Here is a 24,196-nt window from a genome sequence, read left to right as displayed (position 1 = left end):
CACCCCAGTTGGCGATGTCAAATCCATCACAGCACTACATAATGGCGGATTCATAATCGAGCTCGAGTCAGAGACACTGGCGGAATGGCTCCGCAAACCTGCAAGCAAGGAAGCTATGAAAGGACAATTTGATAATGCTATATCGTTTCGCACCCACACCTTCCCTATCGTCGCTAAATACCTCCCCATCCAGCTCCAGATCCAGGACGAGGCATTCCTCAGGTCAGTAGAGCAGGACAACAGTCTCCCGACCAACTCGATCACATCCGTCTGGTGGATCAAGCCTCCTCTACGTAGATCTGCAAACCAACGCAAGGCCTTCGCACTATTCCATATTGCAGACCCTCACATGGTGAATCTCATTCTCAAGGAAGGTATATGCATTAACAACGAACAGATAGCGGTCCCACAAAGACAAGCGTGAGCCTATCCGATGCGCCAAGTGCCAGAAATACGGACATATAGCATGAAACTGTCTTGTGGACGTCGATGTATGCGGCACATGCAGTGGCCAACATCGCACCACCGAATGCGCATCCTCACGCATCACCATCTGTGTCAACTGCTGGAGTCACCACCACACCAGCTGGAACCGTTCTTGTCCCGACTTCATCCAATGCTGCCAACTCATTAATGAGAAATATCCGGAGAACTCCATGCCATACTTTCCGACAGAACTATCCTGGACGCATGCTAATCAACCGCCACGCTCTCTCCCGACCTCATATCCTGCGCCTCGAAGGGCTCAAACTCCTCAACAACGAATCTCCAAGCAAACCACCATCCCCTTCCATCCACACACTGCACCTCACCCATGCACTCCTCAAGGCCCACAAACCCCAGCTCTCACAGACCTCATCAACCGTCTTGCATCCGTTCCTCCTCCCAATTCCTCTGACTCTGACTCTACTAACCTCACTAACCCTTCTTCCCCCCCAGACAGCTCCACCCACCCCGTGTCTAATGTCTGAACACTGGAATGAACCCACTGTCCATCTGCGTATTTGGCAACAGAATCTTAACACATCCATGACCGCCCAGGCCTCCCTTCTCAACAGCCCAGAAGCATCCAACTGGGACGTCATCCTTATTCAAGAACCGCACATCAACTTCCTCCGCAACACCTCTGCCAACCACCACTGGCATGTGATATACCCTACGCAACACTTCACCCATCCTCGCCAACGAACTCGCGCCATCACATTAGTCAGCGCATCTCTTGACACTAACCTATGGAAGCAGATCCCCTTCCCCTCCTCCGATATCACGCTCCTTCAATTATCCGGTCCATACGGCAAATGTACAATTTTCAATATCTACAATGACTGCCACTCTCAATCGACACTCGAAACCCTCAACACCTTTATTGAACGCAACATCACGACTCTACGCCCCACTATAGACGACCATATGCTCTGGATGGGAGACTTTAATCGCCATCACCCGCTCTGGGAAGAAATGTGCAACCGGCACCTATTTAACTATACTACTGCTAACCCTCTCATAGACTTAATCACTGACTTCGGAATGATACAGCTGCTACCCTGCAACCTCCCAACACTCCAATCCTCCAGTACTGGTAACTGGACTCGCCCCGACAATGTTTTTGGCACGGTGTCCTGCATGATTTGGGAATCATGCATGGACATGACTACTAGGTATCCCCTAAAAGACAAAGTCTGTTAGCTTAGTCCTCAGACTAGTCAACCCATACCTTGGTATCAAACCTTGGTCCAATAGTTTCAGTTTTCCCTCAGTGATTCATGAATCCACCATGTTTTGAAGAAAAGTCATATGTGAGATGGGAATCACATAATGACCTAGTTGATATGAGAAGCAAAATGAAGGTCAATGTATTGCCTTTCATTTGGCTTATTCACTTTGGCTAGAGAAACCCATAGAGAAAAGTTCAAAGCCTAACAAAAACCTATCTAAAAAGCCCGCGTATTGTGTACTATTATTTGTTCCATTATTTCTGAGTTGTTTTCTCTAGTGTTTCTTTACTTTACTTTTCTATTAGGATGCTCTGACTAATCAGATGCTTCATAAAATTGTACCTACAGGGTATGATGTCATAATGATGTCATAGGACTTCACCTACACTCCTGCAGGTATTTTGGTTGAAAGATATGATATCATAGTGATGTCATAATGATGTCATGTTCCATGGAATTTGCTAGAACATTCCAATGACTCATAATGACTCAGAATGATGTCATTATCCCACCATGAATATTCTGGAATGTTCTTTTGCACCTGCTAGAACATTCTGCTCCAGTTTTTGGAATATTCTTCTCACATTCTGAAGTCATTACATCACCTTTTTACTTACATAATATTCCCACACAAAATGTATATAAGGAGAGCCCATTCTCCCCCAAAAAATAGATCTCCCACTTGTTGCATTCAAGAACTCCCACTTGAGCAAATTGAACTCTCACCTAAGAAGCTTCAGTCTGAACAAATTGCTGCTTACAAAGCCCATTTCCTTTGTAAGAACTGTCCAGACAAGTGCAGGGAAAGTGTTTCCCTTGAGATTACGTAAGTTTCTCGCGATAGAAACCCAGTTTTGTGAGACCAGTGTTCTCACCACGTAGTGTTTACTGACCAACACAAGCTTTGGTCACCGTTGTTATTTGTGAGACCAGCGTTCTCACCAGGTATTTGTATACTGACCAACACGAGCTTTGGTCATTGTTGTTATTTGTCATTGTTTTCTATTTGTCATTTATTGTTATTTGTGAGACCAGCATTCTCACCAGGTATTTGTATATTGACCAACACGAGCTTTGGTCAACGTAGTCACATTTGAGACCAGCTTCTCAACAGTTAATCGTATATTCAGGAAACCAGTTCAAGTGTCTAGACGGTATATCCTAGACAATCCCATAGTTTCAATCAGAGATAATAAAGCTCCGGCTAAGTTAATCTAACTGATTGGTTTAGCGAGCCTCCCAAGAACTCACACATTATCTACCACGAAAGAAGAAAAGTCATAGACCGTGTTAATTGAGGACTGGCAAGAAGTCTTATCCAGTGTAATTGTGGTGTTATTACATTCTTACACGTATTTATATAAGACCCTCGGTTATTAAGACAACGGAGCAAATCCTCGATGCAATCATCACCTGCACCACAGCGCCAGAACTAAGAGGCCCGAAGACCGACCATGTCCCCATACACCTTGTCCTCCAACTAGAGACCCCACGTGTCAACATCACGCCACAGAGGAATTGGAGAGAAGTAGACTGGGAACAATTCGATAAGCACCTTCAAGACCTTCTAACTCCCCATCCTCCTCAACTGCTAGCCACTAATGATGGATTTCAGCTTGCCACTCGTCGTTTAATGGAGGCCATCACCTCCACCATCGGCGTCCATGTACCGATCTTGAAACCCTGTCCCCACTCCAAGAGGTGGTGGACCCGGGAGCTCACTGTCCTGCGGAAGAAGGTAAAAAGTCTCAGTCGCCTCTCATACCAAATGCGCGCCCTGCCTCTCCATGAGTGTCACGAGGAGCTGAAGGCCCTCAAAACTCAATACGCGGACTCCATTGCCTCAACCAAGCAACAACACTGGACAGACTGGCTCGAAGACTTGGAAGGCAATGACATCTGGACCACAAACCGCTATGTAACGTCCGACCCTAAGGACGGGGGTAAGACTCGAGTTCCAACTCTCTCCATCACGCGTCCAGACGACTCCTCTGTTGAAGCGTCAACTAACCACAAGAAAAGCCTACTGATTGCAGAGACTTTCTTTCCTCCTCCGCCTATCATTGACCATGTACCACCAGACTGTATCTACCCCGACCCGGTTACCCCGCACACCCCTTTCACTGCAGACCAACTCTCCCGTGCTATTACTAACCTTAGTGGCTACAAAGCTCCAGGCCCTGACGGCATCTGTAATATTGTTTTCAAGCGCTGCGTGCCCACCTTGATTCCACACCTCTTACATATATTCAACGCCATCTTCACTCACAAGACCTACTATGAACCATGGCACCGCTTCACAACTGTGGTCCTACACAAACCTGGGAAGCCCAGTTATGTGGCCCCAAAGGCATATAGGCCCATAGCGCTTCTCAACACAACCTGTAAACTCCTGACGGCAGTCGCCGCTGAACAACTGACCTACACTCTAGAACACCACCAACTCCTGCCAAATACGCACTTTGGAGGTAGGCCAGGTCGCTCAACTTCTGACTCCCTTCATCTCCTAGAAGCTACCATTAAGGACGCCTGGCGCTCTCACCGGGTGGCCTCTGTTCTTTTCCTGGATATCGAAGGGGCATTCCCCAACGCAGTCACGAGCCGCCTCCTCCACAATATGCGGATGCGTCGCATCCCTCGCGAGATGGTAGAGCTCACGGAGCGAGTACTAAAAGACAGATTCACTCAACTGCACTTCGACGGATACACATCGGACTGGATCCCAATTACTAACAGTATAGGACAGGGGCAGGGGGATCCCCTGTCCATGATTCTCTATATTATTTATAACTCTGATTTGGTAGAAGTCGCGAAGCAACGGCGAGGGAGAGAGACTCTGAAGGAGTTGACTCTGGCATTCGTGGATGACGCAGCATTTATTGCAATAGCAGATGACTTCGAAACAGCACATGCCATGCTAACTGACATGCTCGAATGCCCCGGAGGTGGATTTGAATGGTCATGCGATCACAACTCACGCTTCGAAACCAATAAATTTGCACTGATGGACTTCTCTATGAACAAACGCAGATCACGCCCCGACATGATCATCCAAGGATCGACCATCCATCCCACTGCATCCCATCGCTTCCTTGGTATCATCCTGGATCAAGAGCTTCGATGGTCCGCTCAAGTCGATAACGCAGTGGCCAAGGGCACAGCATATGTCTGCCAGATCCGTCGTCTCTCCACAATGGCCAAGGGAATCCCACTGTCTCTCATGCGTCAACTATATCAAGCTATCGCCATACCGAAGATGATGTATGCGGCCGACCTCTGGTATACACCCTCATTCAAGGGAGGCTCTGATGTCCCTCAGCGAGGCTCGTTGGGGGTCGCCAAAAGACTCACATCTGTGCAGAGACTCGCTACCCTAGCCATCACTGGAGCCATGCGGACCACCGCAGGAGACGTCCTCGAAGCTCATGCTAACATCCTCCCTATCACGCTTGCCCTTCATAACATCTGTCATAGAGCCATCGTTCGTATCACCGCTCACCCAGCAACACACCCTCTATACCTCCCAGTTAGGCGCGCTGCCAAGCGCTATGTATCATCTCACCACTCCTCACTGCACAAACTCACCCGTCTTTTCTCCATTATACCAGATGAAATCGAAACCCTAATCCCCGCAAGACGCCCACCAACCACAAAGAACCCCTTCAAGACCAACATTGCACCCTCACGAGAAGAAGCCACGACACTGCACGAACAAATGACAGAACCAATTCAGGTCTATTGTGATGGCTCGGGCCACGATGATAAAATTGGAGCATCCGCAGTGTTATTTCGTGCAGGCGCAGTACCACGAGTACTACGTTACTACTTAGGCACCAAGGACGAGCACACCGTCTTCGAAGCTGAGGAGGTAGGACTAACATTAGCAGCAAAACTAATATCCACAGAACGCAACATTCAATTCCCTGTATCCATATCCATCGACAACCAAGCGGCAATCCAATGCGGTAACAGTTTTCACACTCGTCCCGGCTCATACCTGGCAGACCGTTTTCGGCGCATGATGCAGACACTAGCTAACGATCGCGATGATTTTAACGTTACAGTATATTGGGTACCAGGCCACTCCGACATTCATGGCAACGAGGAAGCAGATAAACAGGCAAAGAAAGCCGCGGAGGGCAGTCAGAACAACAGCCCTCGTGCCAGGCTACCTCATTACCTTCGTCAAGATTCACTTCCTCTGAGTATCTCGGCCCTCAAGCAAGCACACCGTAACTCCACTCAAGCCCGGTGGTCAAGAATCTGGGCTAAATCTCCCCGTTATGCACGCACGCATAGTATCGATCCTAATATCCTACATCGTTCCTTCATTAAGCTAACCAAATCTTACCCTAAACGCCTCACAGGACTCTTAATGTGCCTCCGCACCCACCACGCTCCCTTGAACCAGCACCTTCACCGCATCAGCAAATCTCCCAACTCCTCCTGCCCTCACTGTCCACATATCGACGAGAACATCCATCACTACTTGTTCACATGCCCTAAGTATAGCCAGGAACGTCACACCCTGATCTGCGCACTGGGCCGCAAGGCCACATCCATCCAATATGTCCTGACAAGTGAAGAAGCCATCCCGCACCTCGTAAGATACATCAACGCCACTGGTAGAATGAAAACCACATTTGGTGAAGTGTCCATGCTATCGAAGCGTCCGAATTGACAAACACCTCTCAGCTACAGATCGAACCACTTGTACACATCATCAACTGCCAATCAACGCTGTACCTTATCCTACCCCATCCATATAACACGACCTCTACCCCGGCATCTCCCCCCCGTTACCATTACCGCTACGACTCAATTAATCCTCAAATAACCCAAACCTATAATCTCACAATCCAACCATATTCACTCGCCTATACGGAATCACGGCCTCCACTGAAATCAGTCAAATCCATCAGAACCTTCCTCTCCGTCGCTAGAGGAACCATTCTTTTACCATACTTTGCATTCAACCAGATTCCTATACCAGTCGCTTCGGCGGCCGAGAACGCGTCCAGACGATCCTTATCTGTCCAGTTACTTACCTGCGCGATCTTCTTAAAGTCACCTTTCCTTCGTTAGATTGCATGTCTAAAACGCGCGGCGGGAACGGCGGACCGGTGGAGGCAAGCCTCACACCGGGGCATTCATGAATCTAGAGGTGCGGGGGGGGCACAGGGGCCCCCAAGACTAGATAGTATTGTCTTACATAGAGTTACACTCTCAAAGACACAAATTTGGATTTAAAAAAAAAAAAAAAAAAAGTAAAACCATCAGTAACAGAACACTTGAGCTGCACATGTGCGTCAACAACTCCGCCGCGCATCTGACTGGCGAGTCTGTCTAGGGCAGAGCAGGAGATACTGCACTCACTCGCAGAGGGCAGAGGTATCACTCAGTATGACGGTATTGGGTTGCTGGAGTCATAGAGTCTGGGGTCTTTTCATTGTGAATGACGTGAGGGCGTCCGGACTTTGTTTGCTCCGGGTTTGAACTTGAAGTCGTTCAAAGGAACCGAGAAAGATCCGAATAATAACAGGTTACCAGATACCACAAATCATCTACAAGCAGTCTTAAGATACATCTCAAACCTCACTGAACCTTGTCATTCACATTCCTAGCCCTCAGCAGGCCTGACCCTTAGCATTCCTGACCCTTTTCCTGCCCTTTTCCATGGTGTATATCATATGACATTAGTATGTTCGTGAATATCATCTAATCATATCTCTCACTCAAAAGGGAAGCATGCGAGTGCAGGGAAGGCTGTAACATCGTAAGCGAATGTGTCTGGGGAAGCTTCCATACTATGGAAGCCAGGACCACCGCGCTCGTTAGTCAGCGCCACACTGATCGGATCCACAGTAGGCAGCCAGGCTTCATGCACACCCATGATGTTATTATGTCTTAACACCGAACGTGCGACAGTCTGTCTGTTATATGATTTGTCACGGTGAGTACCAGAGTGCGGTGCTCCTGGCTTCCATACTTGAATGCCGTGAGGGTATTCGAAGGAGCCGAGTGAAGCCTGAATGATCATCCTAGGGTACCGTGAACTCGCCGCTCGCTTCAAGCAAATTCTTAATATTATGATCAACCTAACCAAACAACTTGCTCTCCCTATATAATGTGCAGTGTTCCAGCGACTCATTTCAACCCAAACACAATCAACAAATCATCTCTCCTATTGAACGTGCAATCATGGTTTTCTACGCATATGTAAAACAGGTACGCACAAAATCCGTTCTTCAATGTCTGCAATGTCGCGCTAAATCACCATTCAGGTCACCGACAACTCGACCTATCGATACGTGATTGTCTTCGCTAGCCGTGCAGTTGCGGATGACTGGTGGCGCGCCGTATCCACAAGCTCCGTCGTTAAGTTCACGGAGAGTATTCGGCGTGTCAATGCCCAGTTCTACACCCATGACGTGAACCTGGCCAACGCTGCCAACTCCCTCACCACGACTGGGGTTGCGACCCAATTCCTCGGCAAGGTGTTTTTCACGTTGCAGTACGACCTAGGTGGTCGCATATTGAGCATCATCCCGCCGCTTGATAATAATTTTGTGGACCACATTAGTGGGAACTCGTGAGTTAGTTCCTTGCCGGATGGTCCACATTTCGCTGATGGCGCCCCTACCAAAGTTTCTTCATTCGCTCTAAAGCCTCTCCTAACGAGCACTGGTACTGTCCCCTCCAAGGGACGAAATCGGTCTATGTTTCCAACACCGAACGCACTCGTTTCCGTATTAGTCGCACCAGCAGCAGTACTGCAGGGACCGTCATGGTTGGCTCTGACGAGATCGTTATCACGTTGACCGCCGTCAATCTGTCCATTAACGTCCTCCCTGAAAACGGTCAAGTGATAGTTTCAAATGCTCCTAGGACGGGGTTGAAGTTTAGTGACTTTTTGGGCAAATTCAGCACCGGAGCTATCTTGTATAAGGACGGTAAGAGCTTGGGCTCGAGGGAGCTCTTCTACATGGAAGACGGGGAAGAGTGGGAACTCGTTTGAACTGTTGTCATTTGACATTAGCAAAGGGCTTGCATTTGACACAAAGTTGTCTTGTACTGTTAGTGATACCGAAGCAATTGCATTTTTGTTGAACGCCTGCAACCACGTGTACCTGCCACTGACGGTCCATGTCAAGTTCGGCAGACTTCCCGTGCAACATGTTCATAGCAAATAGGAAGATGAAATAAAAATTACAGACCAGTTATTTCCATTAGTGGGGGGGAAAGCCATGCCACCTTGCTCACATTAGTTTTCTCTTACACTGGTGAGGGCACGAGAGAAATTGTCAAACAAGTAAAAACGTCAGTAACAGAACACTTACGCGGGCTTCAACAATTACGCTGCCGATGGTCATGACGGCTGCGCTCGTCATGAATCCGATAATGACCGGTACAAGCGAAAGCAGCATAAACTGAGGGTTGCCACGAGAATTCTCAATAATGTAATCGACGATGCCAACAGCAAAAAGAATAGATGACCAGAGGGCGAATATGACAGGGCTAGCGACCGCAATCGTAAGCAAAGCTGAGTTGATATAATTACCATCTTTCACTAGCTCTCCCATGTCCTCGTCCGAAATAGAGAACGCCTGGATAGGGAAGTACTGAACGATGAAAAGACCGCAGGCGCTCAACCCAGCTGCTCCCAGCCAAACAGAGAAAGCGAGAGGGGGAGTGGGTGGTGAAATCGCGAGCACTCATAGTGGCAAGAAACGCGAGCTGCACAAGCATGGATTTCATGTGATATATTAGTGAAAGTTGATGATTCGTTTGAGCATATAGCTTACCGGATTTGACAGTGTCAGATCCCACTCTGCTTGCTGTTCCATGCATGATGCACCGGCACTCGACTGCCTGTAGGCTGTCTATTTCAGCGGCCTCGGTAAATTCATGAAATCGGGCGAGATAAGTGCGACCCATCTAGAGCAAGAAAACATGTTCCAATATTTGGAGATACAGCAGATGGGATTTGGAGAGGGAGCGAGACATTCGAAGCACTGCTGGTATGAGGCGCTCAATCATTTCACCTCAGATTTGAGGCAGAATCGAACCGCTCGAGGGCTCGTTTCAGCCATGTTTATATGGAACGTGAGGAAGGGTATATGCGGCTGTACATCACACAGGAGCCGTCAAGGCTGTGAGCGAACATGAGGTATTAATTGTGAGCAGGGCTTGCTACATATATAACGCATGGAGCGACAGCTTCCAGAGCATGCCACCATGACTAGCACTACCTTATTCGATATTGAGTCAGTCGATGAATTGTGTAAAATGGTCTTGGGAAATTCAGAGTATCAGCAGGCGGGGAGTAGTGGTGAGTCCACAACAAAACTTTGATTTCAAGTACTTGGACGTCATGTTAACAAGTTGACAAGTCACCACCATAAAATATGAGACTCCTGGCACCGCGCCTACTGTCAAAACCAGCACCTCGAAATATGGCAAGGCACTGATACACAAATTGGAATTGCTCAAGGATACTCGACTCTCCCACTGGCGTCACGAATTCATCGTCCTTACTCTGACTTACGGAAATGAAAGGCGTCTGCTTTACTTGGAACATTCTTGGCATGGCACAGGATTAGGAGAACGGATACCTGTGACTCTTAGTAGTCTTATTGGCAGCCAGAAAGATAGCGCAGATGAAGCAATGTTCTACAAACCAAATGATCCTCACGAAGAGCACCGGAGGAGATGCACCATGACCGTCTTCGAAATCCAGTTTTTCTGCTCATCCCAGCTCATAGCCCTGTCACTCTTCACTCCATTGCCCGGATTTTAAGGCAGATGGGAACAAAACATGATGCCTATGCGTTGTTCAGTGCCAACTGTTGGGCTTGGTCTCGAGGCATTGCTATGGCCATTGCCTTCGAGTCTGGTAGCAACGTCGAGACAGTGACTATGGCAGGGAGGGATATAACATTGCTCCAGCTCAAACATTACCTGGTGACCGAGTATGGTGCGTTTGGGGGTCTGCTCTTGCATTGCATAGGTACGTCTTATACATCTCAACGCACTGTCCTGGCTGATAGCCTGAAATCTCAGAGAAGGGGAGGCATGACCTACGTTGGTACGGAGTATTGCACCCTGCGATGTGTTTACTTCCTTTATGCCTTTATTGGCCTCGGACTTTGGTTCAATCATATCATTTTCGGTCCTCTCAACTGGACACTACGCAACAGGGAACTATGCATTCACGAGGACCGGACAGTCAACACGGATGGTCAAGACCACACATACACTATCCTGCCGCCCGACTTTACAGATTTAATCCCCACATTTCCGGGTATTTCCACCCACATTCTGGGATCCAATTTCTGCGGACCAAGTAAATATCTATATATCCTGGCTCCCCCAATTGCAACCTCTGGGGCAAGAGTGACGTCGGTTCACATATTTATCTATGGCACTGTGGAGTTGGAACCAGGCCAGGAACAGTCTGTCTGTATTAACGAGAGCATTCTTAACAGAATGGAATGGTTTCGATGCGCTATTCTTCGCCAAACGCAGGACGGAAGACTCATCGAGGTCTCTGAACCCGTTTGTTTTGCACTCAGTGTGCAGTTCCGTGGCGGATTGGGGAGGAGATCGTATGGCGCTGTACATGTCATGGAACGCCATCACCCATTGACTCTAGGGCTACGCCAAGGGGATTTGATAGCAATATGGGCCCTCGGAAGAGCTGGCTATGTCCACAAACCAGCAGGCGCTTGGATCAAGGTAGGTTGCTTCATATGTCATAACTACTCGCATGAACCAGAGGACACACATTTAGGTCGTGACGAATCACCGGCTCGGATTTTTGGATTGGGTTGTTGCGATGGACGTGGCGAGGACGATCGCGGGACTGATCATATACCCTCGTGGTCATACTTGGCCAGAGATAGTCGGAAAATATTGCCATAAGCTGATGTTCCTGTTTTTCGAGATTCCATGGTGCTTGAACAGCTTGTGAGTCAAGCTCCTTCACGATTTCTTGTCCAATGAATCGTTTCCCAACGAAATCTAGGTGTAATGATTGGCCTTGGTCAAGAATCAGCATGGTAGCATCACACATGCTTTCCACTGTCACGCCGCTCCAGCTACCTGAAGATGGCAGTGACGAGCAGCCAGTCGAAGTAGCACTGTCCAACTTCATAGAACAACTTCTCTCACCGAACGGCGGAAAAGGGTCGCCATTCTGTAGAGCTACAATACGCTCCATCTCCCTCGGACAAGCCGAAATTGATCTCTTCAAGATCATCGTTCTGCTAGTCACCCTCGATAACGTGGAGTATTATGTGCATATACGTCACCCCAAAGACGAGGAATCTCTCTGGCCCCATTTTATCACTTGCTTTTTGGGCTATCATGGGCTCGTGAAAGATATAGTGGTAATATATCGGCCAGGAATAATGCAGAGAGCCGCTTGGGAAGCCTTGGATGTCGATTTCACAGTCGAGCTGCCTAGTGGCGATACCGCAGCATCGCAGAATATTCGCTCGGTTGCCTTGCATTTACGCGACTTACGGAACAGATACTGGTTGTCTTTCTGGCTGAATGAAAATTGGCAGTGGCCTATATCTATCGTGAAGGCGATACTGAAATCCGCCAGCCAGACTGTCCGTGTCCAGCTGCAATGCGACGAAGAGCCGCTGCAGATTGACAAGTGGGAGCAAACTAACGAAATGCTGGGAGACAAGGTAGAAGGGTGGAAACATGCAGAGGGGAGAACTTATGGTGAGAGTTCCCATTGTCAGTGATATCGTGCTGACCGCAGAGATAGGGAACGGAATGAAGGAGGATGTAGTTTTCTTGTTTACGCATGCACGGGGGCGCTTCTTGATATGGTCAATTGTACTGATCTCTTTCATTCTCCATGTTTACTATCACTTCTAGTCTTATACCAGGCTTTTGCTGTAATCATATGTTGAAGCGTCGATGATATTAGTTGCCAGTTTGTGACGATACTCTTCTTGTCAAATAAAATATTGATTTTGGGGATTGGGGGTTCCTCAGCACACCGGGGGTTTTGACATTTTACCACATTTTGCCACTAGTGAAATCACATTCTAAATGCAATCTAGAGCGCTCCAGAGCGTTCCAGGCTGGGTCTATTAATGCTCTAGCTAGGTCTAGATCTGCTTTTGATTGAACTTTTGCATAAGGTAAAATGTCCAAACTTCCGATGTCAGCTCCACAGATTGAGGTAGTATATATATAATCATCCTTTACCTGGTCAGCAACTTACATCTCCAACTGCGTATATTATACAAATACATGTCAGCCTACCAAACGCTTGCGCTGCGTGCGCGCTCGCTATCCTTGATCAACGTGAGTACCTGTGACTCAGTACCTACGAGAAACGCAATTTCACCGAGGTGATTATGACGTCAGTTCTTGAAGCTCGGCAGAATAAAAGTTCGGGATCTCGGACCTCTTAGGCCTTACCCCTCTCTTTTTTCAACACTACAAACATCTCGAATCAAAGACGCTAAACCTCGTAGACTTACGCAACGTACCATGGCTTCGAAAGGTTTCACCATCGACTTCTCTGGTGCGTCTACTGCGATCGTGCATGCATCACTTTTCACTTAACATTGTTTGCTTCGCTGTAGACAAATGCATCATCATTACAGGGGGCAACCGCGGGATCGGATACGCTTATAGTCGCGCTGTTGCTCAGGCTGGTGCACGAGTGGCCATTATTTACAGGTTGGCTCCGAGTCGGGCATCTATATTCTATGACTATATGCTGATATTTCTGGTGTCTTTCAGGAGTTCCAAGAACGCGCATGAAGTAGCTGAGAAGCTTGGAAAAGAATTCGGCGTGCAAGTCAAGGTTTGTGAAATGTTTGGTAGTTGACTTATTGGCTTCACCCTCCTGTCTTTGTACGCAGGCTTATCAATGTGATGTATCCGATGAAAAGAAGACAGCTGAGACGTTTTCTCTCATCGACAAAGATCTCGGTCCGGTGACGGGACTTATAGCAGTGAGTGGAACGTTCTTCGGTCATGTCATTTTTCGAAACGAGCGGCTTGGTATCACAGAATGCCGGTGTCTCCGTGGTGAAGCCTGCACTCGAGCTGACCAGCGAAGATTTCTATAAAGTGTATGGTGTCAATGTCCTTGGTGTATTCAACAGCACCAAGGCTGCGGCAAAGTGAGTTCCATCATGAAGTAGTATTTGGAAAGCGTGACCCAGACGGATATGACAGGCTGTGGATCGACAAGAAGTCTGGCGGTTCGATCGTCATTACATCCTCCATGAGCTCGCGGATCATTAACCAAGTCGCGCCAAATAAGCCATTGACCCAGGTCTTCTACAATTCATCCAAGGGTGCTGTGTCCACTCTCATGAAAGGGTTGGCTGCGGAGTGGGCCACTCATGGGATTAGAGTGAATGCGCTATCCCCCGGTTATGGTCAGCATCTTGCAATAATCCCGTTGGTCCTAACTTGTTGAACATTTGACATCAGTGAACACGGATCAAACCTCGGGTATGGAAACCAGCGTCCTCGAGAATCAGGCAAAGACCGTACCGCTCGGACGCTTCGCCGAGGTATGTACTAAATAATTTTGATTCGATAGGCACTCACCACCTCAAAAGCCGCATGAGATGACAGGTCAAGCACTGTTGCTTCTGTCTGATAATGCCAGTTACATGACAGGCGGAGAATATTTTGTTGACGGGTACGTGTGGCATGATCGTCTGATGCTCATTATCAGATTTTGACGCCTTTTTGAACATTAGTGGTCACCTCATTTGGTGAACTATGATATTCTCAACGAGCGATGTATTTGATTGTACGTAGTGTTGGGACTCGGATAGAACTTCAAGTTGCCGCGAGACAGGAAGACGCGGAAGAACTGACATGGACAATTGAATTGTAACTGTAGCAGCATTGAATAAGCGATCGTTTCGTGAACCTGTGTGATCAGCATGCATAACTAGTGGTGCCGTGCGTCCAACCCCAACTTTTCTGGCTCACAAAAATAAGACATCTCCTACGTGGACGAGTGGTAGCGGTTAAGCATCTCAAATAGAGATCTGATAAAGCTTGTCAGTATGCTATCTTGACGATAGACCTACAAGAATCTGTCATGCTTGTGACAAGGCGTGAATTCTAGTGATGGTTGCGATTCAAGGAAACACGCCCACACTTTGATGGACCGTCAGTGCGCCCGATCGCGATAGGACTATTGTAACTGGTATAAGCAGCAACCTTTACTTTAGTACATCATTACATGCAATGACTTACATCGCTCTGGGACACGCAGAGTTTTTCTGCCTGCTATTCTATGCACCAACATTCGAGTCTATTGCCATCGTTTTAAGCCGATGATCTACTTTAGCGGTCTAAGCAAATGCACGAAATCGGTCAAGATAACTGAGACTCATCTGAAGCAAGACAATATCGTCAGGGATTTAGGAACAGAACATGGATCTTGGAGAGGAAACAATAAACCTGAGGAACCGCGGGTATGAGGACCTCAGACTTTGAGGTAGAATTCGAGGCCACACTGCATGCAGCCATATTAATATCAGTGGGACATGGATGAAGACAACTGCGGCTGTAAGTCAACATCACAAGTCAAAGAGCCTCGGGGGCGTTCAAACTTCAAGCTTCAAGTGTTAGCTTCAGGCATTTATGGAACGGTTGCCACGGGGTGTCACTGCATGACTTGCACTACATCACTCGTCTTGATGGACTTTGGAGAGAATCAGTAGGCTGCGGTAGTAGCGAGCCTGACGTTAGCCTAAAGAGCAAACTCTGACCTGCAAAGTCTCCATAAGAGTGATTGATCAACTTGATCAAGAACTTCGGCGCGAAATTAAATTTGCGTGATCGGATTATGATCAGATTCTAGACCGAATTGCATCTTCGATTCAATGAAGCCTTTAGGGAATGGACGGAGATCATCTTACTCAATCAAGAAACAATGAAGACCATTATTTAGGAATCCCGACGGTTATAGTACGGTCTCATCGTCTTACGGGTATGCTGTATGGGCATTGGGTACATTATATGCCCGGAGTCCCTCCAAAGCCCTCACCCCCGGAGAATCGGTGATGGTGGGTACAACGTTCATCCATTATATCCAACGATGTCTCGCTAGGTCCGGGACCACATGCGTGGATCGAAACCGTCTATAAACTACAACTCAACTCAACAGACGACCATTATTTTTGCTGCATTCTTGGCTGTATTAATAATGTGGAAATAAATAAATGACGGACACACGTTTTCTCTATCTCCGTTACATCACACGGAAAGAGCCGGATTTGTGCTCTGAATGTGACTTTGAGATGTCATTCTCGACGTCGTCCGGTAAGCCGTCGGTATGAGTATGTACAGATTGCTCCAGCGAGACCTGAACACTTCCATACTGGAATGGCGGAGAATAAATCGGCTGTTCGCTATTGGGTAGCCTGGAACTCGCACGCGTCATCCACTGAATGTTCCGCGAGGAAGACAGTGTGCCATTGGCGCGATGGGAATCGCCGTGAGATAGACCCAGACCGACGCGGACAATAACGGAAGAGAACTAGAGGAACGGTCACATGAGAAAGGGCGGAAGAAACAGTCAGAGGGAGTCGACATACCACGATACCCTGTGTCGGACGTAGGGTGAGCAAATCGAGAAAATAAAATACACAGAACTCACGATGATTGGTGACATCTTGATTAATGTGCTGTTAGTTAAGTCTTTTTGGAAAGAATGGCTAGACATACTGAATTCAAAATGATGAACATGGCTGGGGAGTTAGAAGTATATGTTCCAATCATAACCACGAGTAAGGCTGAATACGCAGAACCTATCGGTACATGAACACATGAACACATCAGAGAAGGTATTGCTAGAATTTTTACCAGATTCAACTATGATTGGTACCAAACGAGAGATTTGGTCATCGTTACCCTTTTTGAAGGGTGCAACTACTTTTTGGATTTTCAAAATCTTGAAGGCAATCAGCACTGAAATGCAAATTCAGTCTGGGCCCCGAATGTAGAGTAAAAAAACAAACATGTGCAGATAACATTCATGGCCAGAGTAATTGAGTAAAATGTCTTGACGCGGACGGAGAGGGCATCTGCGAAGACGTCTTCACCCGGAACAACAAGGCTCAGAGTGTACACCCAGAAAACACCGATAGCTATATTATGTGTTAGCCGAAGCAGTGGGATGGCAGAAGGAAACAAACCAATATCCGCGATAAATAACAAGAAAGGGAATGTAGCAATGAGGTAATTCCTACCCCATAGAATGAAGGAGCGGTATAACTGCAGAGATGCTCAGATTTGGATAACGGCAAGTTCAGGATGCGTACAATGAATGCGTCGGACACCAGTGTAACAGCGACATACAGACTACTCTTTAGAATGTTTTGCCAAGTGTCAAATGTGCCATAATATATGGATGGATAATTTGGCTCTGCCTCGTCTGTGGTGAAAGCCTGCATATTGCGCAGGATATCAACGACAAGGTGCTAGAGAGTTATTCATAAGATATGTGGACATTGTTAAGTAGAGGAGACCCGTACTGCCGTAATGAGGATGAAGAGTGAAACTGCAGTCCCAACCAAGTAATCACTTGGTCGCGAATGTCTCTTCCTGAGTACAGACATGCATTGATTAAACACCATCAGATATATACCTAGGCAAGGATCAGCATTGGACAGGTATGGAGATGGGTGACCAAACCATATGCCAACGACTCCACAAACACGCCAATGAGCTCGGCCATAGGGATTGTCAACGTCATGATAACTCAGGTTGCCTGCAAGTCGACATGCAATAAGTGAGACTTCGGAGGAACGTAAAATGGATACTCTCGTGCTGGCGTGTCTAGTAATAAGCGATCGCTGAGTCTGTCGCACGCGCTCCAAATTGTTACCACGATGAGTGATCCTTTGTGGACACACGAAACAGTAAGATGAATTTACTCTGTATTAAGGTATTTGATCAAAATAAACATACAAGCACCGGCCCATAGCTTGACCGGCGGCTCCAAGATGTTGATTTGGGTCTAAAGTGGGAAAAGCAGATTACGCTTCTCAAACACGCCTTAGGAAACATCCGGCAGGTACTGACCTTGCCGACACAGGCACTTGAACAAGGTTATTATGATTGTCGGTTATCGCTATCAAGCAGACACGGTGGCCTACGCTGAGCGTCAGCTTGTGTGCCAGCAGATAACAAATACTTACCCCATGACGTGAAAACGTATGTACCTTGATGTTGCAGGTGTGCTGTACGAGGGATGAAGCTCTCAGGGGGCAGGACCTGCTCTCACACCGTTGCTGTTCTCCGCACCATTGAGCTGGCGCGATTTCAGATTTAGGACATCCAATGGTAATTGAGGTACATACTATTCGATGGGGAGAGCCGATACCAACAAACAAGTTGAAACAACCGTGTGTCAGGACTCAAGAAGCCCAACTGCGCCGCGCCAGGGCAAGTACTCAATTGGTCCATGAATGTATGACGCATGATGGATGATGAATTGATGGCCACAATGAATCAGCGATCACGTGTTCTGTTGATCACACGAGTCTGTTGTTGGCGGCGACTATCATCTATGTGACAACCTGAGAAGAAGTTCAACCTTGCCGTAGGTGAAAAACTTTAATGATGTCCCTGATACAGCAATTCTAGCATGTGGCGGCCGGGGCCGCATCACCATTGACCAATATCAGTACTATTATTGATGTCAAGTTCGAGTCTGCTCCCAGTGACTCCCGAGACGCTCCCATAATGTATGCCGTACCACGGAGTTATCGTTAACGTTCTGCGGAATGCCTTATGGCGGCCTCGCTGCCTCGGCCAACCTCTGGTGCACACTTTGCACATCAAGTGACAGTTAGTGGTCACGGTAGGTACGCCACTCCTTGCCACTCCCGCAACTAATTATAACTCGGTTTCAGATACCACTTGTTGGAACGCCTGATGCAGAAGGATGGATATACTGCTGTGCAGATATTTTGACCTTGGCGGGACCGCAAGTTTTGAATTGCAGCTGAAGCATGAATAGCTGGCATGCCACAAGGATAGGGCTGCTTCTCAATAAAGGTCTACTTCTACTTCCCATGACTGGTTTAGTATTGACAATGGGTGGTCTGACGCGGGTGGCCAAGCTTGACGACAAAGCTGTCACGCTTTGGCGAAGTATTCGCTGAACACTTTTATTCCGCGGTGTTTATGCGCCATTCGCCATTTTTGCTCTATACCTTCGGTAATCTCCGACCCTGCAATCTATCAGGATTCAGCTATGTAGGTATCATGCATCAGTTTTGGCTGACCACTTAATTACCTTTTGGGCAACTTTTTCGTCGCTAACTGTCCAGTCACAGGCACAATATACCATGCTTCGGCTTTCGAGACATGCAATATGAATTGCGTAATATCCTGCTGCAAAACAGAATACTTCCCTGCTTGAAATCAGTCACTCCAGAGCCCATCGATGTCCTGGATGCCCAATAATCAGTTCAAGTCACTGCAATCATGTTCTTCGTCCACTCTGAGCTGCAGTCACTGAAGCCTGGGCTCCTTGCGAAAATGCTTCTTGATAGGCTGACATAATTTTTGGTGGCAGTTGTCATCCGTTCTGCTGCTCTTTCTCACCATCGTCTCCATTCTTCGGCGCCGCTATTTCAATTCACCGCGTGCAGCTTCTGCACAGATACCATTTTCTTGATGCTTGGTGCCATGATAAACTAGTGGGTTTTATGCAGTCTGCTACTCCACGGGTTCATGCTGATACAGTTCGACTGGGTGTGGGCCTGTCGTGTGGTGGGCAATATACATTAGTACTCAGATCGCCGAAGTACTTGATAAGAGAATCCGGAAAGAATTTTGAATGGTTGCTCAGATTATACACCGTGAAAAGACTTGTAGCTATAGCCGTCCTTAAATGAGCTTCAGTTGGTTGATCAGATCCAATTTCTGAATTCAAAACTTTTGGGCCATTCATACGTAGTCGCCTCGGGTAAATCCGACATTAGTATGGGATCTTCCTTGACTTGGTACTACGATGTCGATTACCTTCGAGATTCCAGGCAAGCGTGTCTTGTCTAGTGCTCAGTTGACTGCGTTTCAATCATCTGCTACTTACAATACCATCACATCATACATCGAAATTCTGAATGCTTCTGTAGTGGGTGCGAGGCTCACCGACGCGTGCTCGGAATCTCTAGTGCGTTTCCTCCTCGAATTCCATCCTTACATCTAATCCATTCTTCTTGCGTAAGCTCAGGGGATAAACGCCATCCTCCACTTGTTGGATCGAATAGAGCAACTAGCTCATGAGACTCCCCCGATTGAGAACAAGGCATCAAGATTCGGCAACCCTGCTTTCAGGTCGTTCTACGACAAAGTTGAAAGTGTTGGTCTTGCAATTCGTCTCCCTTCTTGTCTCATACTTACTTCTGCCGTATTCAAGCTGGCACCGTCGTTGCATGCTGACCTTCCCGGCCTAGATCAAAATGCTACGCCCGAATTAACTACCTATTTCTCACAGGCTTGGGGGAATCGAGAGCGCATTGACTATGGGAGCGGTATGGAACTGAATTTTCTCTGCTGGCTGTAAGTCTTTTTGAATTTTCGATTCACTTGGTTCTCATGTCACATCTCACAGGATATGCCTAGATCGCCTGCAGGTTGTTACGGCAAGTGATCATACCGCCCTTGTTACTCGTGTATTTTGGAGGTGCATTTTCAAGACGATTATTTTGTACATTGCTCATTCCTCCCAGATATATTCAAATCATGCGCGTACTTCAGTCAACGTATTGGCTAGAACCCGCTGGATCTCATGGCGTCTGGGGTCTCGACGATTATCATTTTTTGCCTTTCCTCTTTGGTTCTGCACAGCTACGAGGCACGTCGCAATTAGTTAGTGCAACGAGTCCTGACATTTTCTACTGCAGGACACAAGTTTGTAAGACCGAAGGCAATACATGATCCAGAGATTGTAGATGAACTGTCGAAGGATTATATGTACTTCTCTTGCATAAAGTTCATCAACTCCGTTCGTATCTTCTGCATCGCATGCCTGGTTTCCATCTTAAGATCTGGACATAGATCAAGACAGCCTCACTTAGATGGCACTCACCAATGCTGGATGACATATCGGCAGTGCGTATTGCGGCCCTCAATAAATTGACCTGCCTGACCTCTTGTGTAGGTGAAAACTTGGGAAAAAGTTAACTCCGGAATGATCAAGATGTATCAAGCAGAAGTTTTGGGGAAGCTCCCTGTCATTCAACATTTCCTGTTCGGATCTATTCTTCCATACGAAGGACCACCGCCTCCATCTTCCGATGAATCGCATCACGGAGATGGTCATGTACACGAAGGTTGGGGTGACTGTTGTGGTATACCCGTACCCAGTGCCTTTGCAGCAGCCCAAAAGGAGCGAGAGCCGGGAAATAGGATCGAGGGTCCAGGCATCCGTCCTGTGCCGTTTGATTGAAACGAAATTCGCGAAGGTGGTTTCCAAGTCATGACAGTGCCTCCGGGAATCATAAACATCAGTAGGTTCAGTACTACATAAATGTGATAGCAGTACTCACAGACAACTTGATTGACGCGCGTGATCAGAGGTCGTAACTTTCTATCATTTTCCAAGTTGCCAAAGCGATTTCAATGGATGCGACATCACGGTTGACTTGATTTTGTTGTCTCCACCGCCATATGGTATCTGATCTCATCAGATTCATCTGAATATCCTACTTGCGATCCTGTGATTACTTTTTCTGAACCGGCTGACTCAAAGACCTCCAAAGAGAACTACTTACGGATTAGAGCAGGCTGCAATAATCCATGAATGTCATTGACCTTTGAAAGACTAGTTAACCTGTCACGATCTGCCTTGTTGAACTGGCGCGGTTGGTAATGTGCCTGCCTCTGGCAGACGGAAACTGGTGTGGCAGCAACCTAATGATGAATCCTATCTGCGACAACGCCGATGGCTTTTACCCCTACTGCCAACTAAGCTATGCAACTAGAGTGGCGAATACCCACCTGGGTCCTGCATCACCGGTCACCCCCCGCTGGAGGGGTACTCACTCCACCGTCTGTCGGAAGTATATATAATTTGCCTGGAAAGGCCTAACCAACTCGTATCCGCCCACCAACTCGTATCCGCCCACCAACTCGTATCCGCCCACCAACTCAGAATTCGGTCACGACTTTGGGGAAGTTCGCATCCTTCAACCTCGAGTCCTTCCAACTCGATAGCTGGCCTGTCCGACCTACGTATAAAAGAAGATCATGGGCATTCTCCGAGGTTCAGGACTTCACGCTACTATGCAAAAGTTCATGTTCCTCTCCCTGACATGTGTCGCCTTAGTGCGCGTCACAAATGCACAACACGTTTTTGCCCATTTCATGGATAGTCTTCAAGACACTCTCCGACTGTATGTCCTGTTGACAACATCGTTGTACAGGCACAAAACTCGTATTCGTATGCTGAAAGTGATTGGACGAATGATATGACAACTGCTCAGAATATTGGCATCGATGGCTTCGGTATGTCTTTCTCATGTCTCTCGTTCAAGCTTTCAAACACTCATACACGGCTCATGCTTAGCATTAAACATTGCCGCAAATGACTATGAAGTCGACAGGATCGTCGATGCATATGCAGCCGCAGAAGCCTTAGGTTTCAAGCTCTTCTATTCCTTTGACATGTCATACACTTGGCAGCAGAGCGACATGGTCAATATCGTCGGCAATCACTCGTCAAGTCCAAGTACATTTCTGTGGAATAATACTATACTTGTATCGACATACTCAGGGGAGAGTTATGGAGAGGACTTCTGGGCTAGCTTCAAGAGCGCACTTCAGAGCCAAGGCATCAACATCATATTTGCACCCGCATTTCACAACTTACCGTGACCCTTCGGACGCTGCTTCACTCGTGTCTACGTTCCCCTCGATTGATGGATTCTTCAATTGGTGGTCTTGGTGAGTGAGGTCGTAAAGAGCATGGTGATCCTCTCTACCAAATGTATCGCTAGGCCTGCCGATGTTGATGCAAACTTAACGACAGCCACTGATTTGGCCTACAAAGCAGCTGTCTCGTCGCTCAGTGGACCGTATATTATGTGTGAGTAGTTTGGTCCGAATCTCCGTAGCTTTTATTGATATTCAATCGAGCTGTCTCGCCTTGGCAGTTTAAGAACCTTGATGGCGCTGGCGATTGGGTAGAATACAGTGACACTCTCTGGAACTACCGCTGGCAGCAAGCCGTGAATGACGTGAAGCCTGATATTATTGAAATCGGTACTTGTAGCTTTATTATTGTGTTGGTCGGTAGCTCATCGTGCTCTAGCAACTTGGAACGACTATGGCGAGTCCCATTACATTGGTGATATCAATCCAAATGTAACCCCTCATACCGTCACCGAAGTTATGGCTCAGAGTTAACATGCGATCATGTAGGTGTACCTTGGGACGCAAGCCCCACTTTACGTCGATGGTTTCACACATGCTGCTTGGCGAGATGTAGCTCAGTACTATATTTCATGGTTCAAGACTGGTTCTGCACCGACCATTACGGTGAGTCCATTTGTAAATTGCTCTTCAATTCGATAATCTTGACTTTCTTTTATCGCATAGAAAGATGAGGTTGTCTTCTGGTATCGTGCATGGCCGAAGGCCGTCAATTGTAGTACTGGATCCCTACCACGCAATGCTGCATACCCCGAGGACGCCGTTTTTGCACTCGCGATGCTAAAAGACACTGCAACTATCACACTTGCCATGGGTAGCAACACGGTAAATTTCACCGCTGGTGCGGGTGTGACTATGGGTTCTGTACCGTTCCCTTCAGAGGATTCACAAGTCCCCTATATCGCGATCAGCAGAGATGGGACAACGGTTGTCGACACCCATGGCTCGATGTATGTGAATCAAAGTGGATGTACGTACTACAATTTCAATCCTTTCGTTGGGAACATCAGCCGAGTGATGTATTGTAGTTATTATAATGTAAGATGTTGCAGACCACTGAGGCATGAGACGCATCGACGAATGGTCACCACGCCTTTTTGAGACTTGCAAATATTTTGAGCTTAGCGCATGCACTAGATAAGTCGGCCGTGCACGTTGTCTGTTTCCCGTCCGGAGGGAATCCTAGGGAGTCGTGTTTGCTGTCTGGACCGCCGGACCTCACCGACTAATAACACACGTGTCGATGTCGTGCACAGCTGATGAAGCTCGTATCCCGTTCTAGAGCCCTTTGCTCCGATTTGAAGGATGCTATCAAGGTTACGATGGATCCATGGATGATATGGATCATGACATTGACGCTCCTCGTTTATGGAGAACGTGATTGACCATTTAACGAGTAGATCAAGGTGAACACGCCTCTGTGCCTTAGCAATACCATCACCAGTATGGACATCTTGTCTCCTAACTGTGGTTGAACACTGCGACTGTTACTAATGGAGTTACTCTGAAGTTATTTGGCGTCT

General features: G+C 47.4%; 7 protein-coding genes across 7 annotated transcripts; 5 read left to right on the top strand and 2 right to left on the bottom strand.

The window, feature by feature from the left end:
- Positions 1 to 7,599: 7,599 nt before the first annotated feature.
- Positions 7,600 to 8,835, top strand: DFJ58DRAFT_749168 (uncharacterized protein). The gene is made up of 3 exons (XM_041387635.1): positions 7,600 to 7,943; positions 8,000 to 8,307; positions 8,364 to 8,835. Exons 1-3 carry the CDS (start codon positions 7,917 to 7,919, stop codon positions 8,731 to 8,733), a joined length of 705 nt encoding a protein of 234 aa, XP_041238393.1. The 5' UTR covers positions 7,600 to 7,916; the 3' UTR covers positions 8,734 to 8,835.
- Positions 8,836 to 8,853: 18 nt separating this feature from the next.
- Positions 8,854 to 9,426, bottom strand: DFJ58DRAFT_121365 (uncharacterized protein). Its single transcript, XM_041378730.1, has 2 exons — positions 9,056 to 9,426; positions 8,854 to 8,995 (listed from the first exon to the last, which is right to left on the bottom strand). The coding sequence occupies exons 1-2, from the start codon at positions 9,296 to 9,298 to the stop codon at positions 8,975 to 8,977; spliced, it is 264 nt and encodes an 87-aa protein (XP_041238392.1). The 5' UTR covers positions 9,299 to 9,426; the 3' UTR covers positions 8,854 to 8,974.
- A 1,200-nt stretch (positions 9,427 to 10,626) lies between these two features.
- DFJ58DRAFT_121339 (uncharacterized protein) lies at positions 10,627 to 12,529 on the top strand. The gene is made up of 4 exons (XM_041378729.1): positions 10,627 to 10,725; positions 10,779 to 11,453; positions 11,509 to 11,684; positions 11,743 to 12,529. Exons 2-4 carry the CDS (start codon positions 10,791 to 10,793, stop codon positions 12,473 to 12,475), a joined length of 1,572 nt encoding a protein of 523 aa, XP_041238391.1. The 5' UTR covers positions 10,627 to 10,725; positions 10,779 to 10,790; the 3' UTR covers positions 12,476 to 12,529.
- A 706-nt stretch (positions 12,530 to 13,235) lies between these two features.
- On the top strand, positions 13,236 to 14,486 carry DFJ58DRAFT_733576 (uncharacterized protein; the record flags this gene model as incomplete). Its single annotated transcript, XM_041386310.1, has 9 exons — positions 13,236 to 13,269; positions 13,331 to 13,427; positions 13,491 to 13,554; positions 13,613 to 13,705; positions 13,764 to 13,876; positions 13,932 to 14,137; positions 14,193 to 14,275; positions 14,324 to 14,406; positions 14,468 to 14,486. The coding sequence occupies 9 exons, from the start codon at positions 13,236 to 13,238 to the stop codon at positions 14,484 to 14,486; spliced, it is 792 nt and encodes a 263-aa protein (XP_041238390.1).
- A 1,373-nt stretch (positions 14,487 to 15,859) lies between these two features.
- On the bottom strand, positions 15,860 to 17,671 carry DFJ58DRAFT_121297 (uncharacterized protein). The gene is made up of 11 exons (XM_041378728.1): positions 17,421 to 17,671; positions 17,261 to 17,373; positions 17,048 to 17,206; positions 16,922 to 17,000; positions 16,745 to 16,873; positions 16,590 to 16,694; positions 16,452 to 16,534; positions 16,384 to 16,398; positions 16,322 to 16,330; positions 15,960 to 16,263; positions 15,860 to 15,914 (listed from the first exon to the last, which is right to left on the bottom strand). The coding sequence occupies exons 1-10, from the start codon at positions 17,479 to 17,481 to the stop codon at positions 15,976 to 15,978; spliced, it is 1,041 nt and encodes a 346-aa protein (XP_041238389.1). The 5' UTR covers positions 17,482 to 17,671; the 3' UTR covers positions 15,860 to 15,914; positions 15,960 to 15,975.
- Positions 17,672 to 19,749: 2,078 nt separating this feature from the next.
- On the top strand, positions 19,750 to 21,189 carry DFJ58DRAFT_845887 (Phosphotyrosyl phosphatase activator; the record flags this gene model as incomplete). Its single annotated transcript, XM_041393209.1, has 7 exons — positions 19,750 to 19,911; positions 19,972 to 20,300; positions 20,353 to 20,424; positions 20,471 to 20,613; positions 20,645 to 20,745; positions 20,799 to 20,852; positions 20,902 to 21,189. The coding sequence occupies 7 exons, from the start codon at positions 19,750 to 19,752 to the stop codon at positions 21,187 to 21,189; spliced, it is 1,149 nt and encodes a 382-aa protein (XP_041238388.1).
- An 836-nt stretch (positions 21,190 to 22,025) lies between these two features.
- On the top strand, positions 22,026 to 24,058 carry DFJ58DRAFT_908129 (glycoside hydrolase family 71 protein; the record flags this gene model as incomplete). Its single annotated transcript, XM_041395092.1, has 10 exons — positions 22,026 to 22,139; positions 22,166 to 22,247; positions 22,309 to 22,521; positions 22,568 to 22,685; positions 22,739 to 22,827; positions 22,878 to 23,003; positions 23,053 to 23,105; positions 23,163 to 23,279; positions 23,340 to 23,687; positions 23,930 to 24,058. 10 exons carry the CDS (start codon positions 22,026 to 22,028, stop codon positions 24,056 to 24,058), a joined length of 1,389 nt encoding a protein of 462 aa, XP_041238387.1.
- Positions 24,059 to 24,196: the final 138 nt, after the last annotated feature.

Source organism: Suillus subalutaceus (genome assembly GCF_016647625.1).
Source record: "Suillus subalutaceus strain FC151 chromosome Unknown DFJ58scaffold_151, whole genome shotgun sequence".
Taxonomy (NCBI): domain Eukaryota; kingdom Fungi; phylum Basidiomycota; class Agaricomycetes; order Boletales; family Suillaceae; genus Suillus; species Suillus subalutaceus.
Note: the sequence above shows the minus strand (reverse complement) of the source record. Positions and strands in the feature narration are given on the sequence as shown.

What these genes read in the sequence shown, in the direction of transcription:
- DFJ58DRAFT_749168 (XM_041387635.1), top strand. Translation starts at nt 7,917, where the DNA reads ATGGTTTTCTACGCATATGTAAAACAG. An exon ending in TCTACGCATATGTAAAACAG is followed by an intron (nt 7,944 to 7,999) that starts GTACGCACAAAA and finishes ATCACCATTCAG; the next exon opens with GTCACCGACAACTCGACCTA. An exon ending in GACCACATTAGTGGGAACTC is followed by an intron (nt 8,308 to 8,363) that starts GTGAGTTAGTTC and finishes CCCCTACCAAAG; the next exon opens with TTTCTTCATTCGCTCTAAAG.
- DFJ58DRAFT_121365 (XM_041378730.1), bottom strand. Translation starts at nt 9,298, where the DNA reads ATGGGAGAGCTAGTGAAAGATGGTAATTATATCAACTCAGCTTTGCTT. An exon ending in GCGTAATTGTTGAAGCCCGC is followed by an intron (nt 8,996 to 9,055) that starts GTAAGTGTTCTG and finishes TGCCCTCACCAG; the next exon opens with TGTAAGAGAAAACTAATGTG.
- DFJ58DRAFT_121339 (XM_041378729.1), top strand. Translation starts at nt 10,791, where the DNA reads ATGACCTACGTTGGTACGGAGTATTGCACCCTGCGATGTGTTTACTTC. An exon ending in CAGCAGGCGCTTGGATCAAG is followed by an intron (nt 11,454 to 11,508) that starts GTAGGTTGCTTC and finishes ACACACATTTAG; the next exon opens with GTCGTGACGAATCACCGGCT. An exon ending in CCATGGTGCTTGAACAGCTT is followed by an intron (nt 11,685 to 11,742) that starts GTGAGTCAAGCT and finishes AACGAAATCTAG; the next exon opens with GTGTAATGATTGGCCTTGGT.
- DFJ58DRAFT_121297 (XM_041378728.1), bottom strand. Translation starts at nt 17,481, where the DNA reads ATGACGTTGACAATCCCTATGGCCGAGCTCATTGGCGTGTTTGTGGAG. An exon ending in GTTATTTATCGCGGATATTG is followed by an intron (nt 16,874 to 16,921) that starts GTTTGTTTCCTT and finishes CACATAATATAG; the next exon opens with CTATCGGTGTTTTCTGGGTG. An exon ending in ACCAATCATAGTTGAATCTG is followed by an intron (nt 16,535 to 16,589) that starts GTAAAAATTCTA and finishes ATGTACCGATAG; the next exon opens with GTTCTGCGTATTCAGCCTTA.